This window comes from Podarcis liolepis (assembly GCF_965112155.1).
Source record: "Podarcis liolepis genome assembly, chromosome: 7".
NCBI classification, from domain to species: Eukaryota; Metazoa; Chordata; class Lepidosauria; order Squamata; family Lacertidae; genus Podarcis; species Podarcis liolepis.
Window position 1 is genome coordinate 26,718,798 of NC_139561.1, and position 14,468 is coordinate 26,733,265.

A 14,468-nucleotide genomic window follows, 5' to 3' on the forward strand; every position below is an offset into this window, starting at 1 on the left:
AGAAAATTGTGTTGGCCGAGGACCACAAACATAGTGCTTGATCTCTGTTCTGTGTCACCTAGGTTTTTTCATGCCGACTGGGAAACGAGCAGGAAACAGCACTCTCGATCATCGACCCTGTACTAATTCAAGTTGAACTTGTGGGGAACTCTTCATATCCAAGCGGCTCAGGATTGTTGGATGCCTTCAACAGCGAAGACTTCCCGCCTGTTTTAGAGGTAATGCTCTAAATCAGCCTGTGGTGGCTGGGGTTGACGGAAGTTGCCTCCCCAAACATCTGGATGGGGGCAGGCTTCTCTAAATGATGGTGTTCGGCGTTCTCAAATATACGTGCAAGCTACCCTGCAAAGGCTGTCGCAATTGCTTTCCTTGAAAGTGTCATGATAACGTGTAAAACGATTGAGTGAGTTGGGTGTTGGTTGTGTTAAGTTTAGCCTGGAGAAGGGAATTCTGAGAAGTGATATGAAAGCCATCTTCAAATATCTGAAGGGCTGTCACTTGGAAGATGGAGCAAGCTTGTTTCTGCTGCTCCAGAGGGTAGGACCCGAACCAGTGGATTCAAATAGCAAGGAAGGAGATTTCGGCTAAACATTAGAAAGCCTTTCTGACAGCAAGAACAGCTTGACAGTGGAACGGGCTGCCTTGGAAGCTGGTGGGCTTTCCTTCCTTGGAGATTTTTAAAGAGAGGTTGGATGGCCATCTGTAAGGCATTCTTCAGCTGCGATTCCTGAATCGCAGCCAGTTGGACTAGATGACACCTACGGTCCCCTCCAACTCTACAATTCTATGAAACCTTTCTTTAAACAAAAATAACAAGCTATATAGCTGCTTGTACAGATGTGCCTTTTTGGAACAAACATGTGCCCTAGGACACAGGGGGGGGGGGATTGTACTTCTTGGAACAAGGGGTTGGATTCAGACACCAGTGAACAGATCCTAATCCAAAATTTATATGTGCCTTTTTTCCCAATTTACTTCGCTTCACAGGGCAGATATTTTCCCCATTTTCTTCCTTGGTATAAATGGATTATTTCAACACTGGGATGGGGATCCTGTGGCCTCTTAGAGGTTGCTCATTTCATCCCTGACCATTTGTCATGTTGAATGGGGCTTCTGGAGTTGCATCCCAACAACATCTGGAGTGTTACATCTGGAGTCCCCATTGCTGCTTTAAACTCCATCATTTGATAGAAAGTTCATGGCTCGAGTTCTGAGAGATTTGTAACATTTAACACCTGTCTTTGTGTTTTAGATTCTGGTTTAATTTTAAACCAGGTTGTTTTAAAAGAGAAACATATGGGTTTTAGGGTTTTTTAATGGTTTAATTAACAGGGTCAAGTAATTTTGTTTTTGTTTTTAGTCCACTTCTATATTCTGTAGACATTCCCACTTGCTAATTTCTCTTTGCTGCTGTTCCTAATTTTTATTTAGATTCAGTTACAAGCATTGGATATCAGGCTGTCTTACAACGATGTCCAGCTGTTTCTGGCCATTGCAAAATCCATTCCTGGTCAGACCAGCAACGCTGTGCCGGACCCAGCTGCTGCTTCAGATGCCAGGGCCACAGCTTCTCCTTCTCCTGCTGCTTCCTCTTGGGTAAATGAGATCCCAGGACTGGTGTCAGAAACCATAGAAACATACAAGCACACTTTGGATCCCGTTCTTGGTATGGATGCATTTTTTTAAGTTAAACTTGTGTTACTTTCGCCTTAACTCATCCATTGCTGAGATCATGCATAAGATTTAGGATGACATACATGGGTAGTTTGATTAAGACACAAATGAAAATAATAAATGATACAATAAAAAGGAGATTGTCTGAATGTGATCACAATCGTATTGCTTGCTTATATGCCTTCCCACAAAAAATCCTTTATTAATTACATTTTTCAATGCTTGTTACAGATATGACATCCAGTGTCATATACTCTCATATCTCTTGCATTTGAGTGAGCAAACATACCAGGAAGTCTTCCATTACTGTTGTCATCTAAACCAGGATACCATGGTTAACAGCTTGGGAATAATATCCTGCTTAATAATCACAGATTCCCTGTTCAGCTGACACAGGAATGGAAGACTTCCTGATTTGTTTGCCTGCTTGCAGCCAAAAAGCGCGTTCCTATCTCAACTTAAGCAAAGATGACAATCGGAACTCAGCCAGTATGATAGCTTATATATTGTTATATACGATATACGATATCTTTATTGTCATTGTCCCATGCAGAACAATGAAATTGAAAACTACATAAAACTACATAAAAACTACATAAAACATTCAAAAACCCCTGAAAACTCTGAAACCCCATTTTAAAATACACTATACTATAGAGTTCTATATAGCAGTTCTAGGCAATTGTGATGTGGCTTCATAATGACAGAAGTATATCTACAGTCTTAACACTGGTTGACTTGTCCCCAATCTTGCTAATTGTGTTAACTGTTTATGCTACACTGATAATACTACTTTTCTTGAAAATAGAACTGTTCCTTGTGTTTTGCAATTGACCGCTTCCGTAAAATATTTTGGAGGGGAAACAGCAGGAAGTGAATATGTGTTCAGGCCTTAATAGCAACTTACTATTTAATTGCAGAGTTGCAGCTTGCCCGACTGCAGGAACTGGGGTTTAGCCTAGATGACTGCCGCAAAGCTCTGTTGGTATGCCAAGGTATGGTTATTTTTGTGTGACTTGCAGATGTTATAAAATTGTCCTTGTAATAGTTTGCCGCAGCAAAACAGGAGTGCATTCCATCCTTTGCAGGTGGACAATATTGTCGGTCCACAACTTTCCCCCCTCATCTCTCCCCCTCCCCTCCCCCTCAGTGCCATAACATTGGTTGTCCTTACCCCGTTTTTGTGAAGATGTGATTTTCAACTAGAGGGGTGGACCTGCTACCAGGCCATGGGCTGATCTAAGAAGGGCTGCAGCAGCACTACCACCATACAAAAGTGCACTTTTGTGTTAAAGGTTGGAATAAGTTGAAGACTACCAATATAAACCATCCTTATCATTTTATTATTATTTATTGAATTTATATAGCGCCCTATACCCGGAGGTCTATAACCTTCCTCCTAGACTATCCAAATAAATTAAATAGTCAGGATGGCGATAAAGCTGCTGTGGTGGGGAAAGAGGTATGGCCCTTCTTGGCAAGGGTTTTTGGCTGCTCAGAGCATGATTTTATTCCTCCTGGCTACGTATATGGGCATGGAGGGAGTTTCTTTGGCTTTGGGTGTGCTTGTGGGATAGTAAAAGAAATGTGTGTCCAATTAGATTGATAGATAATATTAATCTGGTGACACTTTGAAGGCTTCTGATTTTATTTTATTTTTAGCTCAAGCCTGCATTATTGGGAAAGAAACAGTTTTCTTTTGACGCCCTTCCTGCTTTGCATTGCTTAGTAGGTGTCTGTCTGATTGCTTCCTTGTTGTGCACTCAGGTCAGCTGAAGAAAGCAGCAAGTTGGTTGTTCAAGAACGCCGAGCCTTTGAAGTGTGCACCATTGGATTCCAGCCACCGTGATATCCAGGGCCCCATGGCTCTGCGCTTAATCTCTGGAGTAGAAATTAAAGCAGACAGCATCTGCATTTGCTTTATCGACGACTGCATGGACTGTGATGTTCCCTTAGCCGAGCTAACCTTTTCACGTAAATATTCCCACTTTTTTGCAGCCGTTGCTGCAGAGTTTGCTGGTTGTCACATGGCTTGTGTTTCAGTTCGTTGAGGCTGGGGAATCTTCGAGTGAATAGGGCATTTTAAGGTTCTTGGAAATCCATCCTGTAATCTCTTCTCTTGGGAAGTTAGCCACATAAGCTTCAGTCAACGCTCAATGCTGGTCAGGGTGTGGTATGTAGAATTGCAAGATTGTAAGAACCTGAGGATCAGCCCTTGTACAGCAAGGTGGGCTTTTGGAATAATGCCTAGCATTAATCCGAATTTACCGAGCATCTTCCGCCATTAACAGGGAAAGAAAAGCATGCCCCGGGTGTTAAGTGCCTTTAAGAGAAAGAGCGAGTTTAGGAAGGCAACACCTGAGACTTCAAGCAGGGTTGCGGTCTCCACCAGCAACCCTGCTTGAAGTCTCACCAGCATACCAGTCTCCACAAAACCAATGAATCCATCAGTCTCAACCCACTGTTAATATCAAGCAGGTCTGCCAGTAAAGCATTTTGAGTAACCAGAGGAGGAGGAAGAAAGGAGAGGTGGAGCCTCAAAAGAGCAAAAAACTGAAAAGGAGCAATTAATGGCCCAACACATTTCTGAAGATACTCAAAGTTAATTAGGCTTGTTTGTTTGCAGTTCATGGGCATAGGACACAATGCTGTACATCTAAGTACTCCAAGGAAGAATATCTTAGAAATGTGATGCCATTTAATTTGCCTTTGTTTTACACCTTTGAGAGCCCCCCTCTTCTCCTCCCACTTGGGATCCAGCTTTTGTTACGACTACTTCTGATGCTTCAATGTGCTTTAAAAAGAAAAAACTGGTGAGGGTGTGTGTGTGTTTGTGTGTGTGGGTTAAATGCGTACCTGGATAGAGCCCTTTAGAACACCCTCTCACAAAGTGATGAACTGAAAAATGTTTAAGTATGGACTGAGGCTGGGAGGGCTTATGGTTGTTGTTGTTTTTTAATGATTGAAAAGTTCCTCATCAATTTTTGTATAAATGCTTTAATTTCAGACCTGAATTTTCTCCAGCATCTAAGAGCCAGCCCTGAAGGTTATGCAAATTTTACACTCTCGGGAGATTACTATAACCGCGAGCTTTCGGGTAAGAAGGGTGGGGAGCTTTGTGACCAAACGTGGCTCTTCAAGCCCCTCTATCTGGCCCTCAGGGTTTTCCTGTGGCGGTCGTCACCCACTGACCCTGCTTTGCACCTTCCTTGTGTGTTTTTGTCTGGCTGGAATGTGTCCTTGGACTCCGATAATGCCTCTTGTTTGCCTGGATGGAGGGCAGAGAGGTGTGTGTAGCCTACTGTACAGAGATAATATTTACATTCATTGCTCAATACGTTTTGACTCTGGCCTCATCCACCACTGCCATTGTGGCTCCCTGGAAAGTTGCACAAAAGAAAACATGACTCTCAGGCTAAAAAGGGTTTGCCACCCTTGAGGATAAGCATTTGTGTATTCCCAGCATTTGGCGCTCAGAGAGATGCTGCTTTAGCCACCATGGCTAGCAGCCATGTACCTGAGTTCGCTGTACATCTGAGAATACTCTTTTTTAGAAAAAGGGGGGGAAAGACCCGTTTCTGTTTTTATGCTACCTGAGAAGTGGATAGTTAGACTGGGGTACTTCCGCTTGCATTTGAAGCTGCAGTTACTCCAATAAAGCATAATAACATAAAACGCACTGCAGCATGTATGAAACTGGTGTGACTGGCATTCAAAATCCATGTTTTAACCCACCGTGATGATTGGTCTGTTTTCCTCTGTTTCTCCCAGGCTGGGAGCCTTTTATTGAGCCCTGGCCTTGCTCTGTGTCCTGGCAGCAGCAGTTAGCCAGCCGCCTCCACCCTTCCCGGTTGAAGCTAGAAGTGAAAGCGAAGCATCGTTTGGACATCAACATAACTACTGTGTTAATCGGTATGTCAGGCCTGTGGGGTAGTAAACCAACTGAATTTAACCAGCCTAAGTTAATCTTGCCCATCAGTTTCAGTGGGTCTGTTATCAGTAGGTCTAGCATTGGCTGCAACCCTTGGCTTTGTTTGTATCTTTCTCTAAGCTTGGTTTTTTGGGGAAAGGAACTCTGCAGGCACCAGAGAAGTCATTGGTTGTGCAATTTTTTTAGCTTCAACCTGACCTGTGCTATATTTTCTTTTTCCTCTTCTTCTGTTTCTCTGTCTGTCTCTAGAGCAGTATGCCAGCACCAAGCAATCATGGATGGCAGATTATTGCAAGCAGGAGAAGGAAGTAGAGGAAGTTGAATCTGAAGACTGGATGGGCTCTTCAGTCGATCCTCCATCCTTCGGACAAGGTATGGCTTTTACTCCATTACAGTGGGCTTTTTTTATATAGCTTGTGATTGCACATGCCGCACTGTAGCTATAGAATGAGACCGTCATAATATTGCTCTTAGTAGAATGCTTAGGGCACTGCCTTTAGAGTTCTCCCCACTCTATGCTTCATTCCTCTCTGATAATTTGCTGTTGGGCAATTCGGCTTCAAACTGAGCGCTTGTTACTGCCTGTCTGTAACTTCTATGTGCATAATACTCTATTACACAAAAGGTCTGTTGGTAGTGTAACCAGGCCACGGAGCCCTTTTCTGGCTCACTTTATTTCATGTTTACACTCTGCTCGCAGTGGACGTCCACACCAACACCCTTTCAGCCTCCTGTGTGGCCTCAAGCCCAACTTCCCAATGTTTGTCCCAAGCTCCTATCTGCACTGCCAACCAGTTCCAATCTCTTAACCAGGATCCTGGCTCTTGCATGACCTTCCTTCCCACTCTCCTAGCTGGTTGGGCACAAGCCCCACTCAGATTGAGAAGACTGTGCATGGGCGCTGAAGCAACTTCTAAACTCTAGATCTTCCCATCCTCACTCCTTTGCCTGCTTCCCAGTCAGATGCCTCTGGTCTTAAATCCCTTGTGGTATTAACAATTCTGAGAGAGAGTGACTGAGATGGTAGGAGTGTCCTTGATACCCAAGGGGAAATACTGCATTGTGGCCTCTGTTAAAACCTTCGATCTCTGTCTTTTAAAAATAAATAAATGATTTCTTCGATACAAAATCCTGAAAATGAGACTACGATATCAAGCTTTCTTTTGCACTTTCCCCCAGTATCACTATATTTTTGTTGCGGTATTTCACACCTCCATTGGCCTGGTTCACATGCAGCGCTAAACCATGGTTTAATTTGATTGTCCAAAGCTGGCCTAGCATCTTAACCATGGCTTATTAACCACAGGTCAGCCACACCCATGATGGTTCATTGTTCATGGTTTACATTAACCATGGCTTGGTGTTGCATGTAAACCAGCTCAATGACAGGGGCTCTTTCTCTGGCCGTGTGATACCCTTTCTGCTCATAACTTCCCCTCCTTTGGGTATGTGCAACAATCTTGCCTGTATATCTGCATTTTCCCCTTCCTTGCTAATGTTGTCTTTCCTGTCTGCCAGGCCTTCCTCTTGTCTACCTTAGAACTAGGAGTACAGCCAGTCTGACTAACCTAGAGCACCAGATGTATGCTAGAGGTACTGTATTGCAAAGTTGAGATGCTTTGCTCTTTCCCAGAACTGTCTTGTATAGCAGATAGTTGTTGCTTCTGTGTCACTTGTCAAAAGGAGCCAATGCGATCTGTTAAATTGCTTGCAGTGTTGCATAATTAAGTCCTACTGGACATTGGGATATGTGTTGATCAAACTCAATATGAACCTTTTTTTTTAATCAAAGCTGGCCAGGCTTTATTGAGCTCCTGTGGACATGCCCAGTTGGGTTTCTCACTTCCCTCTCTTCGAATGGTGTAAATAAATAAAAAACTAAGCATCCACTTACTGGAAATGCCATTTCCGGTGAACTTACTTCACACGTTGGTGTGTTAGGGGTAAAATTAAGGTTGCTGTGGAATCCAGGGCCTGAGAAGAAGGGTGCAGTCCTTGAGTTCCCAGCAGTTTCTCCTAGTTTGTAGGCTCAGCAGATGTTTCAGTCAGATTCCCACTGGATAGACAGATGTCCGGGGTGAGCTCCCGTTGCTCGGTCCCTGCTCCTGCCAACCTAGCAGTTCGAAAGCACATCAAAGTGCAAGTAGATAAATAGGTACCGCTCCGGCGGGAAGGTAAATGGCGTGTCCGTGCGCTGCTCTGGTTCACCAGAAGCGGCTTAGTCATGTTGGCTACATGACCCAGAAGCTGTCTGCAGACAAACGCCGGCTCCCTCGGCCAATAAAGCGAGATGAGCGCCGCAACCCCAGAGTCGGTCACGACTGGACCTAATGGTCAGGGGTCCCTTTACCTTTTAAATGAACATTCATGGCCTTTCCCAGCAAAAGTTCACAGACTTACAAACTGAGAAACAAAGTAAGGGAAACTCTATGAGTGAAGGACCACCCTGTCCGGATTGGTCCTAAAGCTGAGCTCTGCTTTCATACCTTTTAATATTGCCGCTAATGGCTATTAATTTCTCATCTTATAACTACTAGTATCTGTGCAAAACCTAACAACACGTTTGTTTAATGATTGGGTAATCTTTAAAAGGCTAAAAATCCTTAAGACATGAAAACACCGTTTTGATTCTATCTTAACTTCTGAGCTATAGCTCTCTGATGTCTCTGCAGAAAGTTCTCTTACACCTAACTCTGCACCTACACCTGCTCTATCACAAAAATGCAAACTCACAAAATATTCTTAAGTAAATTTCCACTCAGGCTTCCCAAACTAATATATAACAACTCAAAGGCTGGCCCCATTTTGAGTGAAATGGGGTTTGTACCCTACCTTTTTCACTAGCTCCCCGCCCCCCGGCTTTACCCAAGCAAAAAAGAAAAGTATTTACTTCTCCCCCACATGATGTTGTACAGCAGGCAAGGATGCCAGGCTTCTCCTTAACTGGAAGCAATGCACAACACACTGTTTGCAGTGTTTCAGGCAAATGAACAATCTAATCCAGCTGACTGGGAATTATTTGGAGAGGGTGATCTCTAGCCCAACATTTGAAAATTTGGGAGAAGGCTGTATTCAGCTGGTCAAGCTAGGAACGCTGCCCGTAGCTGGAACAGCGTCTGATCCCAGCAAGAGAAAAATAAGCCCTGCAGGCCAGTGCCCATGGCTTCCTAACTTCTTTTTCCTCCTTCCCTCACAGCTGAAATGAAGACGCCAAAACGCAGGCAGCCTTTTGTGCCATTTGCCCTGCGAAATCACACGGGTTGCACTCTGTGGTTTGCCACTTTGACAACAACACCGACCCGGTAAGGAATTTGGGGTGGGGAGGAGGAAGTGAATGCAGATCTTGATTTGCTTTGTTTGTTTTTAAAATATTTTTATTAACTAATTCCACATAGCAAATTATCAAAACATATATTCATTTTTTTCCCTTCCCCCCCTTCAACCCCCCCGAGACTTCTCTCAGCTCCTCTCTCTGATTTCTCAGCACATATTATTCTCTGCATGTTGTAAAATTATATGTATCCTTACATTATCTATCTACCATGTTAACGCTTAATAATTTTGTGTATGTTTATTCAAAACCTGCCAAGGAATCCCAATTCATTTTGTTGTCTTTTTAGATAAGTGGCAAAAAGCTCCCACTCTTCCTTAAAGTCACAGTTGTCCTTGTCCAACAATTTGTATGTCACTTTGGTTTGTTTTTAAAGTGTGTGTGTGCGCGCACACACACACACACATGCCCCAAACCTAGAGGTTTGAAGGATTCATTTTCTTGAAGAAGACTGGCAGATTTGTTCAGAGAGATTCCCGCCCTCCACCCCCGCCCCAAATTGTTGTGTCATGAAAACGCAAGGCAAAAGCAAGTTTATATGTTTGTCTGCATAGGATAGACACTGAAGACTTTGAAGTTGGCAAAGCAAGGTCCACACAAAAACTGACAGTCTGGTATGACTTTTGCTTTTAGTGCTGCTCTCTCTCACAGTGGAAGCCCGGGAGTCATCCCGGAGGAAAACGGATCGTTTCTGGATGGCACACATAAAGTCAGCGAGTGGCGAGAAGTTCTTACTGGCGAAGAGGTTCCCTTTGCATTTGAAGCCAAAGGGAAACAGCGACACAGGTGACACATACTGAAACCACATTGTGATTATCCACTGTGATGTTCTTGCATTTCGATGCTTCAGCTCTTGACTGTGCACCTTGGAGAAGGTAACCTTTAACTGGAATTTGTATGGTCCTTTAGTGGATCAACTGAAAGCTCCAGTGCGCTGCATGCAGCAAGTTCCAGGATCTGTTGCAGCAGCTCCTAGTAAGGCTGAGATCCCCTATCTGAAAGCCTGGAGAGCCATGGCTAAATGTGGACAAGGTGCAGGGAACTGTTGACCTTCCACATGTTGTTGGATTCCAGCTCCCATCATCCCCAGCTAGCATAGCCAGATGGTCAGAGATAAAGAGAGTTGTTGTCCAGCAACATCTGGCAGGCCAGAGGTTCATCGTCCCTGGTTGAGACAGTCCAGATGTTCTTGGACCAGTGGTCTGACTCTGTATAAGGCAGCTTCATATGACCCAATAGTGTTGTGCTAGTGAAAGTCAACTAGTCCTTTAACCGGGAAGCATTTAGTTTTGCTGTCAAGAGATAATGCTCTTTTATTTTATTTTTTTGCAACAATGTGAATCTGGAAACTCTTCACTGTTCCTTTGGTCTTAATGTTAATCTGCTTTATTTTAAAACTTAACAGGCACACACACGACCTAAGAATCCACCAGCTGCAAGTGAGAGTAAATGGCTGGGAACAAGTCAGTCCAGTGTCGGTAGACAAAGTAGGAATATTTTTCCGGTATGCAGCTCCTGATAAGAGCACATCTTCCTCTACTGTAAGTCCTGATGCTTCCTTTCTCCCCCACCCACCCATTTTAGTAGTTGATGCTGTTTGGCTGTTCCCTTCCCTCAACTTCCTTTCCCCAGCTGTATCAAAGTAGGTCTGTGCATTGATAAAAGACTACCAAAAAAAGCAAGTGGAAGATAAGGCTGTCAATAGCCTTAGTATAGTCAATAGTATGATTGAGTTTCAACTTTGCCCCCATGGTCAGGTGTAGTAATGATTCTGAATGCTAGCTGCTGGAAACCGCAGGAGGGGAGAGTTATCTTGTGCTCGAGTCCTGCTTACAGGTTTCCCATGGGCATCAGGCTGGCCACCATGAAAACAGTATGCTGAACTAGATGGCCCATTGGCCTAATCCAGCAGGCTCTTCTCATGTTCTTATGTGTATTAGAAAGGCATGTGCATGGGACGCGGGTGGTGCTGTGGTCTAAACCACTGAGCCTCTTGGGCTTGCTGATCAGAAGGTTGGCGGTTCAAATCCCCACAACAGGTTGAGCTCCGGTTGCTCTTTCCCAGCTCCTGCCAACCTAGCAGTTCGAAAGCGCACCAGTGTAAGTAGATAAATAGGTACCGCTGTGGCGGGAAGGTAAACAGCATTTCCGTGCACTCTGGCTTCCGTCACGGTGTTCCATTGCACCAGAAGTGGTTTAGTCATACTAGCCACATGACCTGGAAAACTGTCTGTGGACAAACGCTGGCTTCCTCTGCCTGAAAGCGAGATGAGCACCGCAACCCCCAAGTCGCCTTTGAGTGGACTTAACCATCCAGGGGTCTTTTACCTTTTACCTTTACCTAGAAAGGCATGGCATACATTTGTAAGCTGCACAGAGATTTTACCACAGTCAAGCAGTGTATAATTGTTGCTGGATAATTAAATAGATTTTTAAAATATAAATTATATATAAATGAACACTGTTTGTACAAAGCAAGATTCTCTCAAACTACTACCAGCCTGTTTGTCATCATAAGTGAGCCAATGTGCTCCAGGGACTTTGTTGTCCTCTGCAAAGATGACAACTGTGGCTAAAAGCCAGGTGTCTGCCTTAAAACTACACTGTTGTTGGCTTCTGTCTGTCTCCAGATGCAATGTGTGCCACATCACTTGAGGGTTATTGATCCGTTATCCTTTGAAGGAATATCTGACTGACATCTGTAGAGATTCCAGGGGGCGAAGAAAGGGCAAAACATGGCTGAGAAACTTAGAACAGCTTTTCTCAAACTTGGCACCTTCCAGATGTTGTTGGACTACACCATCCCTGAGCGTTGGTCATGCTTGTTGGGGCTGATGGGAGTTGGAGTCCAGCAACAGCTACAGGGGGCACCAGGTTGAGAAAGATGGTATAGAACCTTTGGGCTTAGACTTTGGGACAAGTTTCCATCAGTGAAGTGGAATCAAAATGGGCTGTTAGCATAACTGAAGGTTTCTGGCTTTGGGAAACAGAAAGAGGGTGGCGTGAGCGTTTCACTAGCGATGCAAATATGAATTAAATCATTTACTTGGAATTCTTGCCATTATATATCCATTACCTGGGATTTATTTTTTCAAACATGAAAATGGCATGGGCAGTTACACTTGGCTGTACAGATTATTCTCAGTGTAGTTCTGACACTTTTCTGGCAATGGATGTATTTTTTGAAAGGCGGAAGGAAAAAGATGCTCCCCTTTCATTTGCTAACCTCCCCAGCCCTTTCTGCGGGTTGCTGTTTGTCTACTGTCTATCAGAGAAATACCATCCTCTTTGAAGAGCTGGCAAGCTTCCTAATGGCTGTTTTCGGCTTTTCTTTTTCTTTCCCAGGTTGGCAGCCCAATTAGCAGAACAAACATCATACATCCACATGTTTATGTGAGTAGTGAATTCTCCCTTGAGCTTTGCGGTGTGTACAATATACATTAAGAGGGGCATTCTTCTGAGGCATTGGGATGAATCTCATTTCATTTGAGTATCAAAGTTGTTTGGCAAAGCAGATATAGAAGAAAGAGTCACAGGACGTGACATCATGCTTAGAGTGGATATATCCATGACTGCATTTAGCTTACCTCTTCACATCTTAGTTGCATTGTAGGTTTTCTCTCCCCTTTTGACACTTTAAATAACTGTTGGCAGTTAAAAATCTCTAGACATTCAAGCAGAACATTATTGCCGCATCAATAAAAGGATGTTTAAGCAGGCTGGGGGCAGGGGTTGAAAGTGGTTCATGGGTGCAAGACAATATAAGTATTTTTTTTTTAAGTAAATCCTTCAGAATTCCAACATGTATGCTTGGGTAAATGAAGCAGACATTTAAATCTAACAGAAAATTAGTATTTTATATTTCTTTTAGGCCTACGCCCCCACAAAACAGTGTACAAACAAGAGCAAGGCAAAATATAACGCTCTAATAGCCGCATTAGCCGAACATAGGGCATTATTTCAGAAGCGGCTTTGTAACTCCCAAGCTAATTGTGATCTCAGTTTAATGCAGGATTGAGGAGGAAGGTTTTCGGGGCTCATATAAATGCTCATACAAGTCAATAGGAAGGGAGTTCCAAAGGTATTGAGACCCCCACTGATAAGCCCTGTATTTTTGCAGTTTTCTTCATTGCCTCCAGTCCGAGTGGTATTTGCAGTCACCATGGAAGGCAGCGCTCGGAAGGTAATAACTGTCCGTTCGGCCTTGATCGTGAAAAACAAACTGGAGACGCCTATGGAACTCAGGCTAGACAGCCCTTCAGCACCAGACAGTAAGTGTGTGTCTTCATTTTTTAAGGTCCTGCAGAACTGCAGTGCCTGAGGCAGGATGCTTTCCCTTTCTAGATTCTTAATATTACCAGTGGTGTAAGATAGCCGTGCTTAAGGAATTCTTCTTTCAGCCCCCAATAGAGATCATTGGTAGAGCATCATCTGCTTTGCATGCAGAAGGTCCTACATTCAGTCCCTGGCTTCTTTGGGTAGGGGTGAGGCTGTCCCCGCCTGAAACCCTGGAAAGCTCCTGTCACTCAAGCATGGATAGTACTGAGCCATTAACCTGACTCCGTAGACGGCCGGTTCCTATTCCTGCAGACACCTGAGTGCTGCAAGCCTGTGCATAGTTACCTTGCAGTATGCTCCATTGAGTATAGCAGGACGTGCATGCGTAGAACTGCACTTTTGAAGACACGTACTGTAGCTTCAGTCTTTGTGGACCAAAGGCATGAACTGTAGCCTTCCATTCACCCCCACACACCCCACACCCCCACATGCCCTTAGATAAAGACAGAAAAGCAAAGGGGGGTAGGAGGAATCCGAGATACTGTGATACAAATTGAGGCCAAAAGGCCCAGCAGTGTAAGATAAAGGCGAGACCCATGACAGTTCAGAGCAGAGGTTCTCCTTTGAAGGGTGAATGTAAAAAGAGCTCTGCTAAGTCAGGCCAAAGGTCTATATAGTCCAGCGTCCTGTCCTCACAGGCCAGATGCCATATGTTTCTGGAAAGCCTGCAAGGAGGACCTGAGCACATCAGCCTTCTCCCCCTTGGTGATTTCTTCAGCTAGTATTGAGAGGCATGCTACTTCTGACAGCAGAAGGGAGAGAGCATAGTCATTGTGACCAGCAGCCATTGATAGATTTCGCCTCCATGAATTTGTCTAATCCTCTTTTAAAGCCATGCAATCTGGCGGCCATCACTGCCTCTTGCAGGAGCAGATTCATCATTTCAGCTATGTGCTCTGCACTTTTGTCTGTCCAGTAACCGATGTATTGCAAGCATATTTTGCATTTCTCATTTGGTTGCAGAGCCTGTAGTGCTGCCTTCGGTCATGCCGGGGGATTCTTTTGCTATTCCCCTGCATCTGACATCCTGGCGACTTCAGGCCAGGCCGAAGGGGATGGGAGTTTTCTTCTGCAAGTCTCCGATCCACTGGACAAATGTGCAGAAGACCTCGGAGGTCAGCAGCAGCAAACGAGAGTGCCATGCGATGGAGTCTGAAAACAGCCGTTTCTTCAGGTGACTTGGGTCTTGGGGAA

The 14,468-nt window shown here is 44.3% G+C and overlaps 1 protein-coding gene across 13 annotated transcripts in view; it reads left to right on the forward strand.

Moving 5' to 3' along the window:
* Positions 1 to 14,468, forward strand: part of VPS13D (vacuolar protein sorting 13 homolog D) — a 120,697-nt gene that overhangs the window by 46,623 nt on the left and 59,606 nt on the right. For 11 of the 13 annotated variants that reach the window (XM_083512740.1, XM_083512741.1, XM_083512745.1 and 8 more), the window contains 14 exons: positions 63 to 218; positions 1,432 to 1,666; positions 2,595 to 2,669; positions 3,442 to 3,648; positions 4,682 to 4,771; positions 5,446 to 5,586; positions 5,855 to 5,977; positions 7,124 to 7,198; positions 8,802 to 8,907; positions 9,570 to 9,722; positions 10,342 to 10,477; positions 12,282 to 12,329; positions 13,057 to 13,207; positions 14,238 to 14,448. In XM_083512740.1, the coding sequence (XP_083368866.1) occupies positions 63 to 218; positions 1,432 to 1,666; positions 2,595 to 2,669; positions 3,442 to 3,648; positions 4,682 to 4,771; positions 5,446 to 5,586; positions 5,855 to 5,977; positions 7,124 to 7,198; positions 8,802 to 8,907; positions 9,570 to 9,722; positions 10,342 to 10,477; positions 12,282 to 12,329; positions 13,057 to 13,207; positions 14,238 to 14,448 (1,907 nt within the window). The remainder of the gene's footprint in view (positions 1 to 62; positions 219 to 1,431; positions 1,667 to 2,594; positions 2,670 to 3,441; positions 3,649 to 4,681; positions 4,772 to 5,445; positions 5,587 to 5,854; positions 5,978 to 7,123; positions 7,199 to 8,801; positions 8,908 to 9,569; positions 9,723 to 10,341; positions 10,478 to 12,281; positions 12,330 to 13,056; positions 13,208 to 14,237; positions 14,449 to 14,468) is intronic. The other 2 variants (XM_083512737.1, XM_083512736.1) reach the window with 1 other exon arrangement.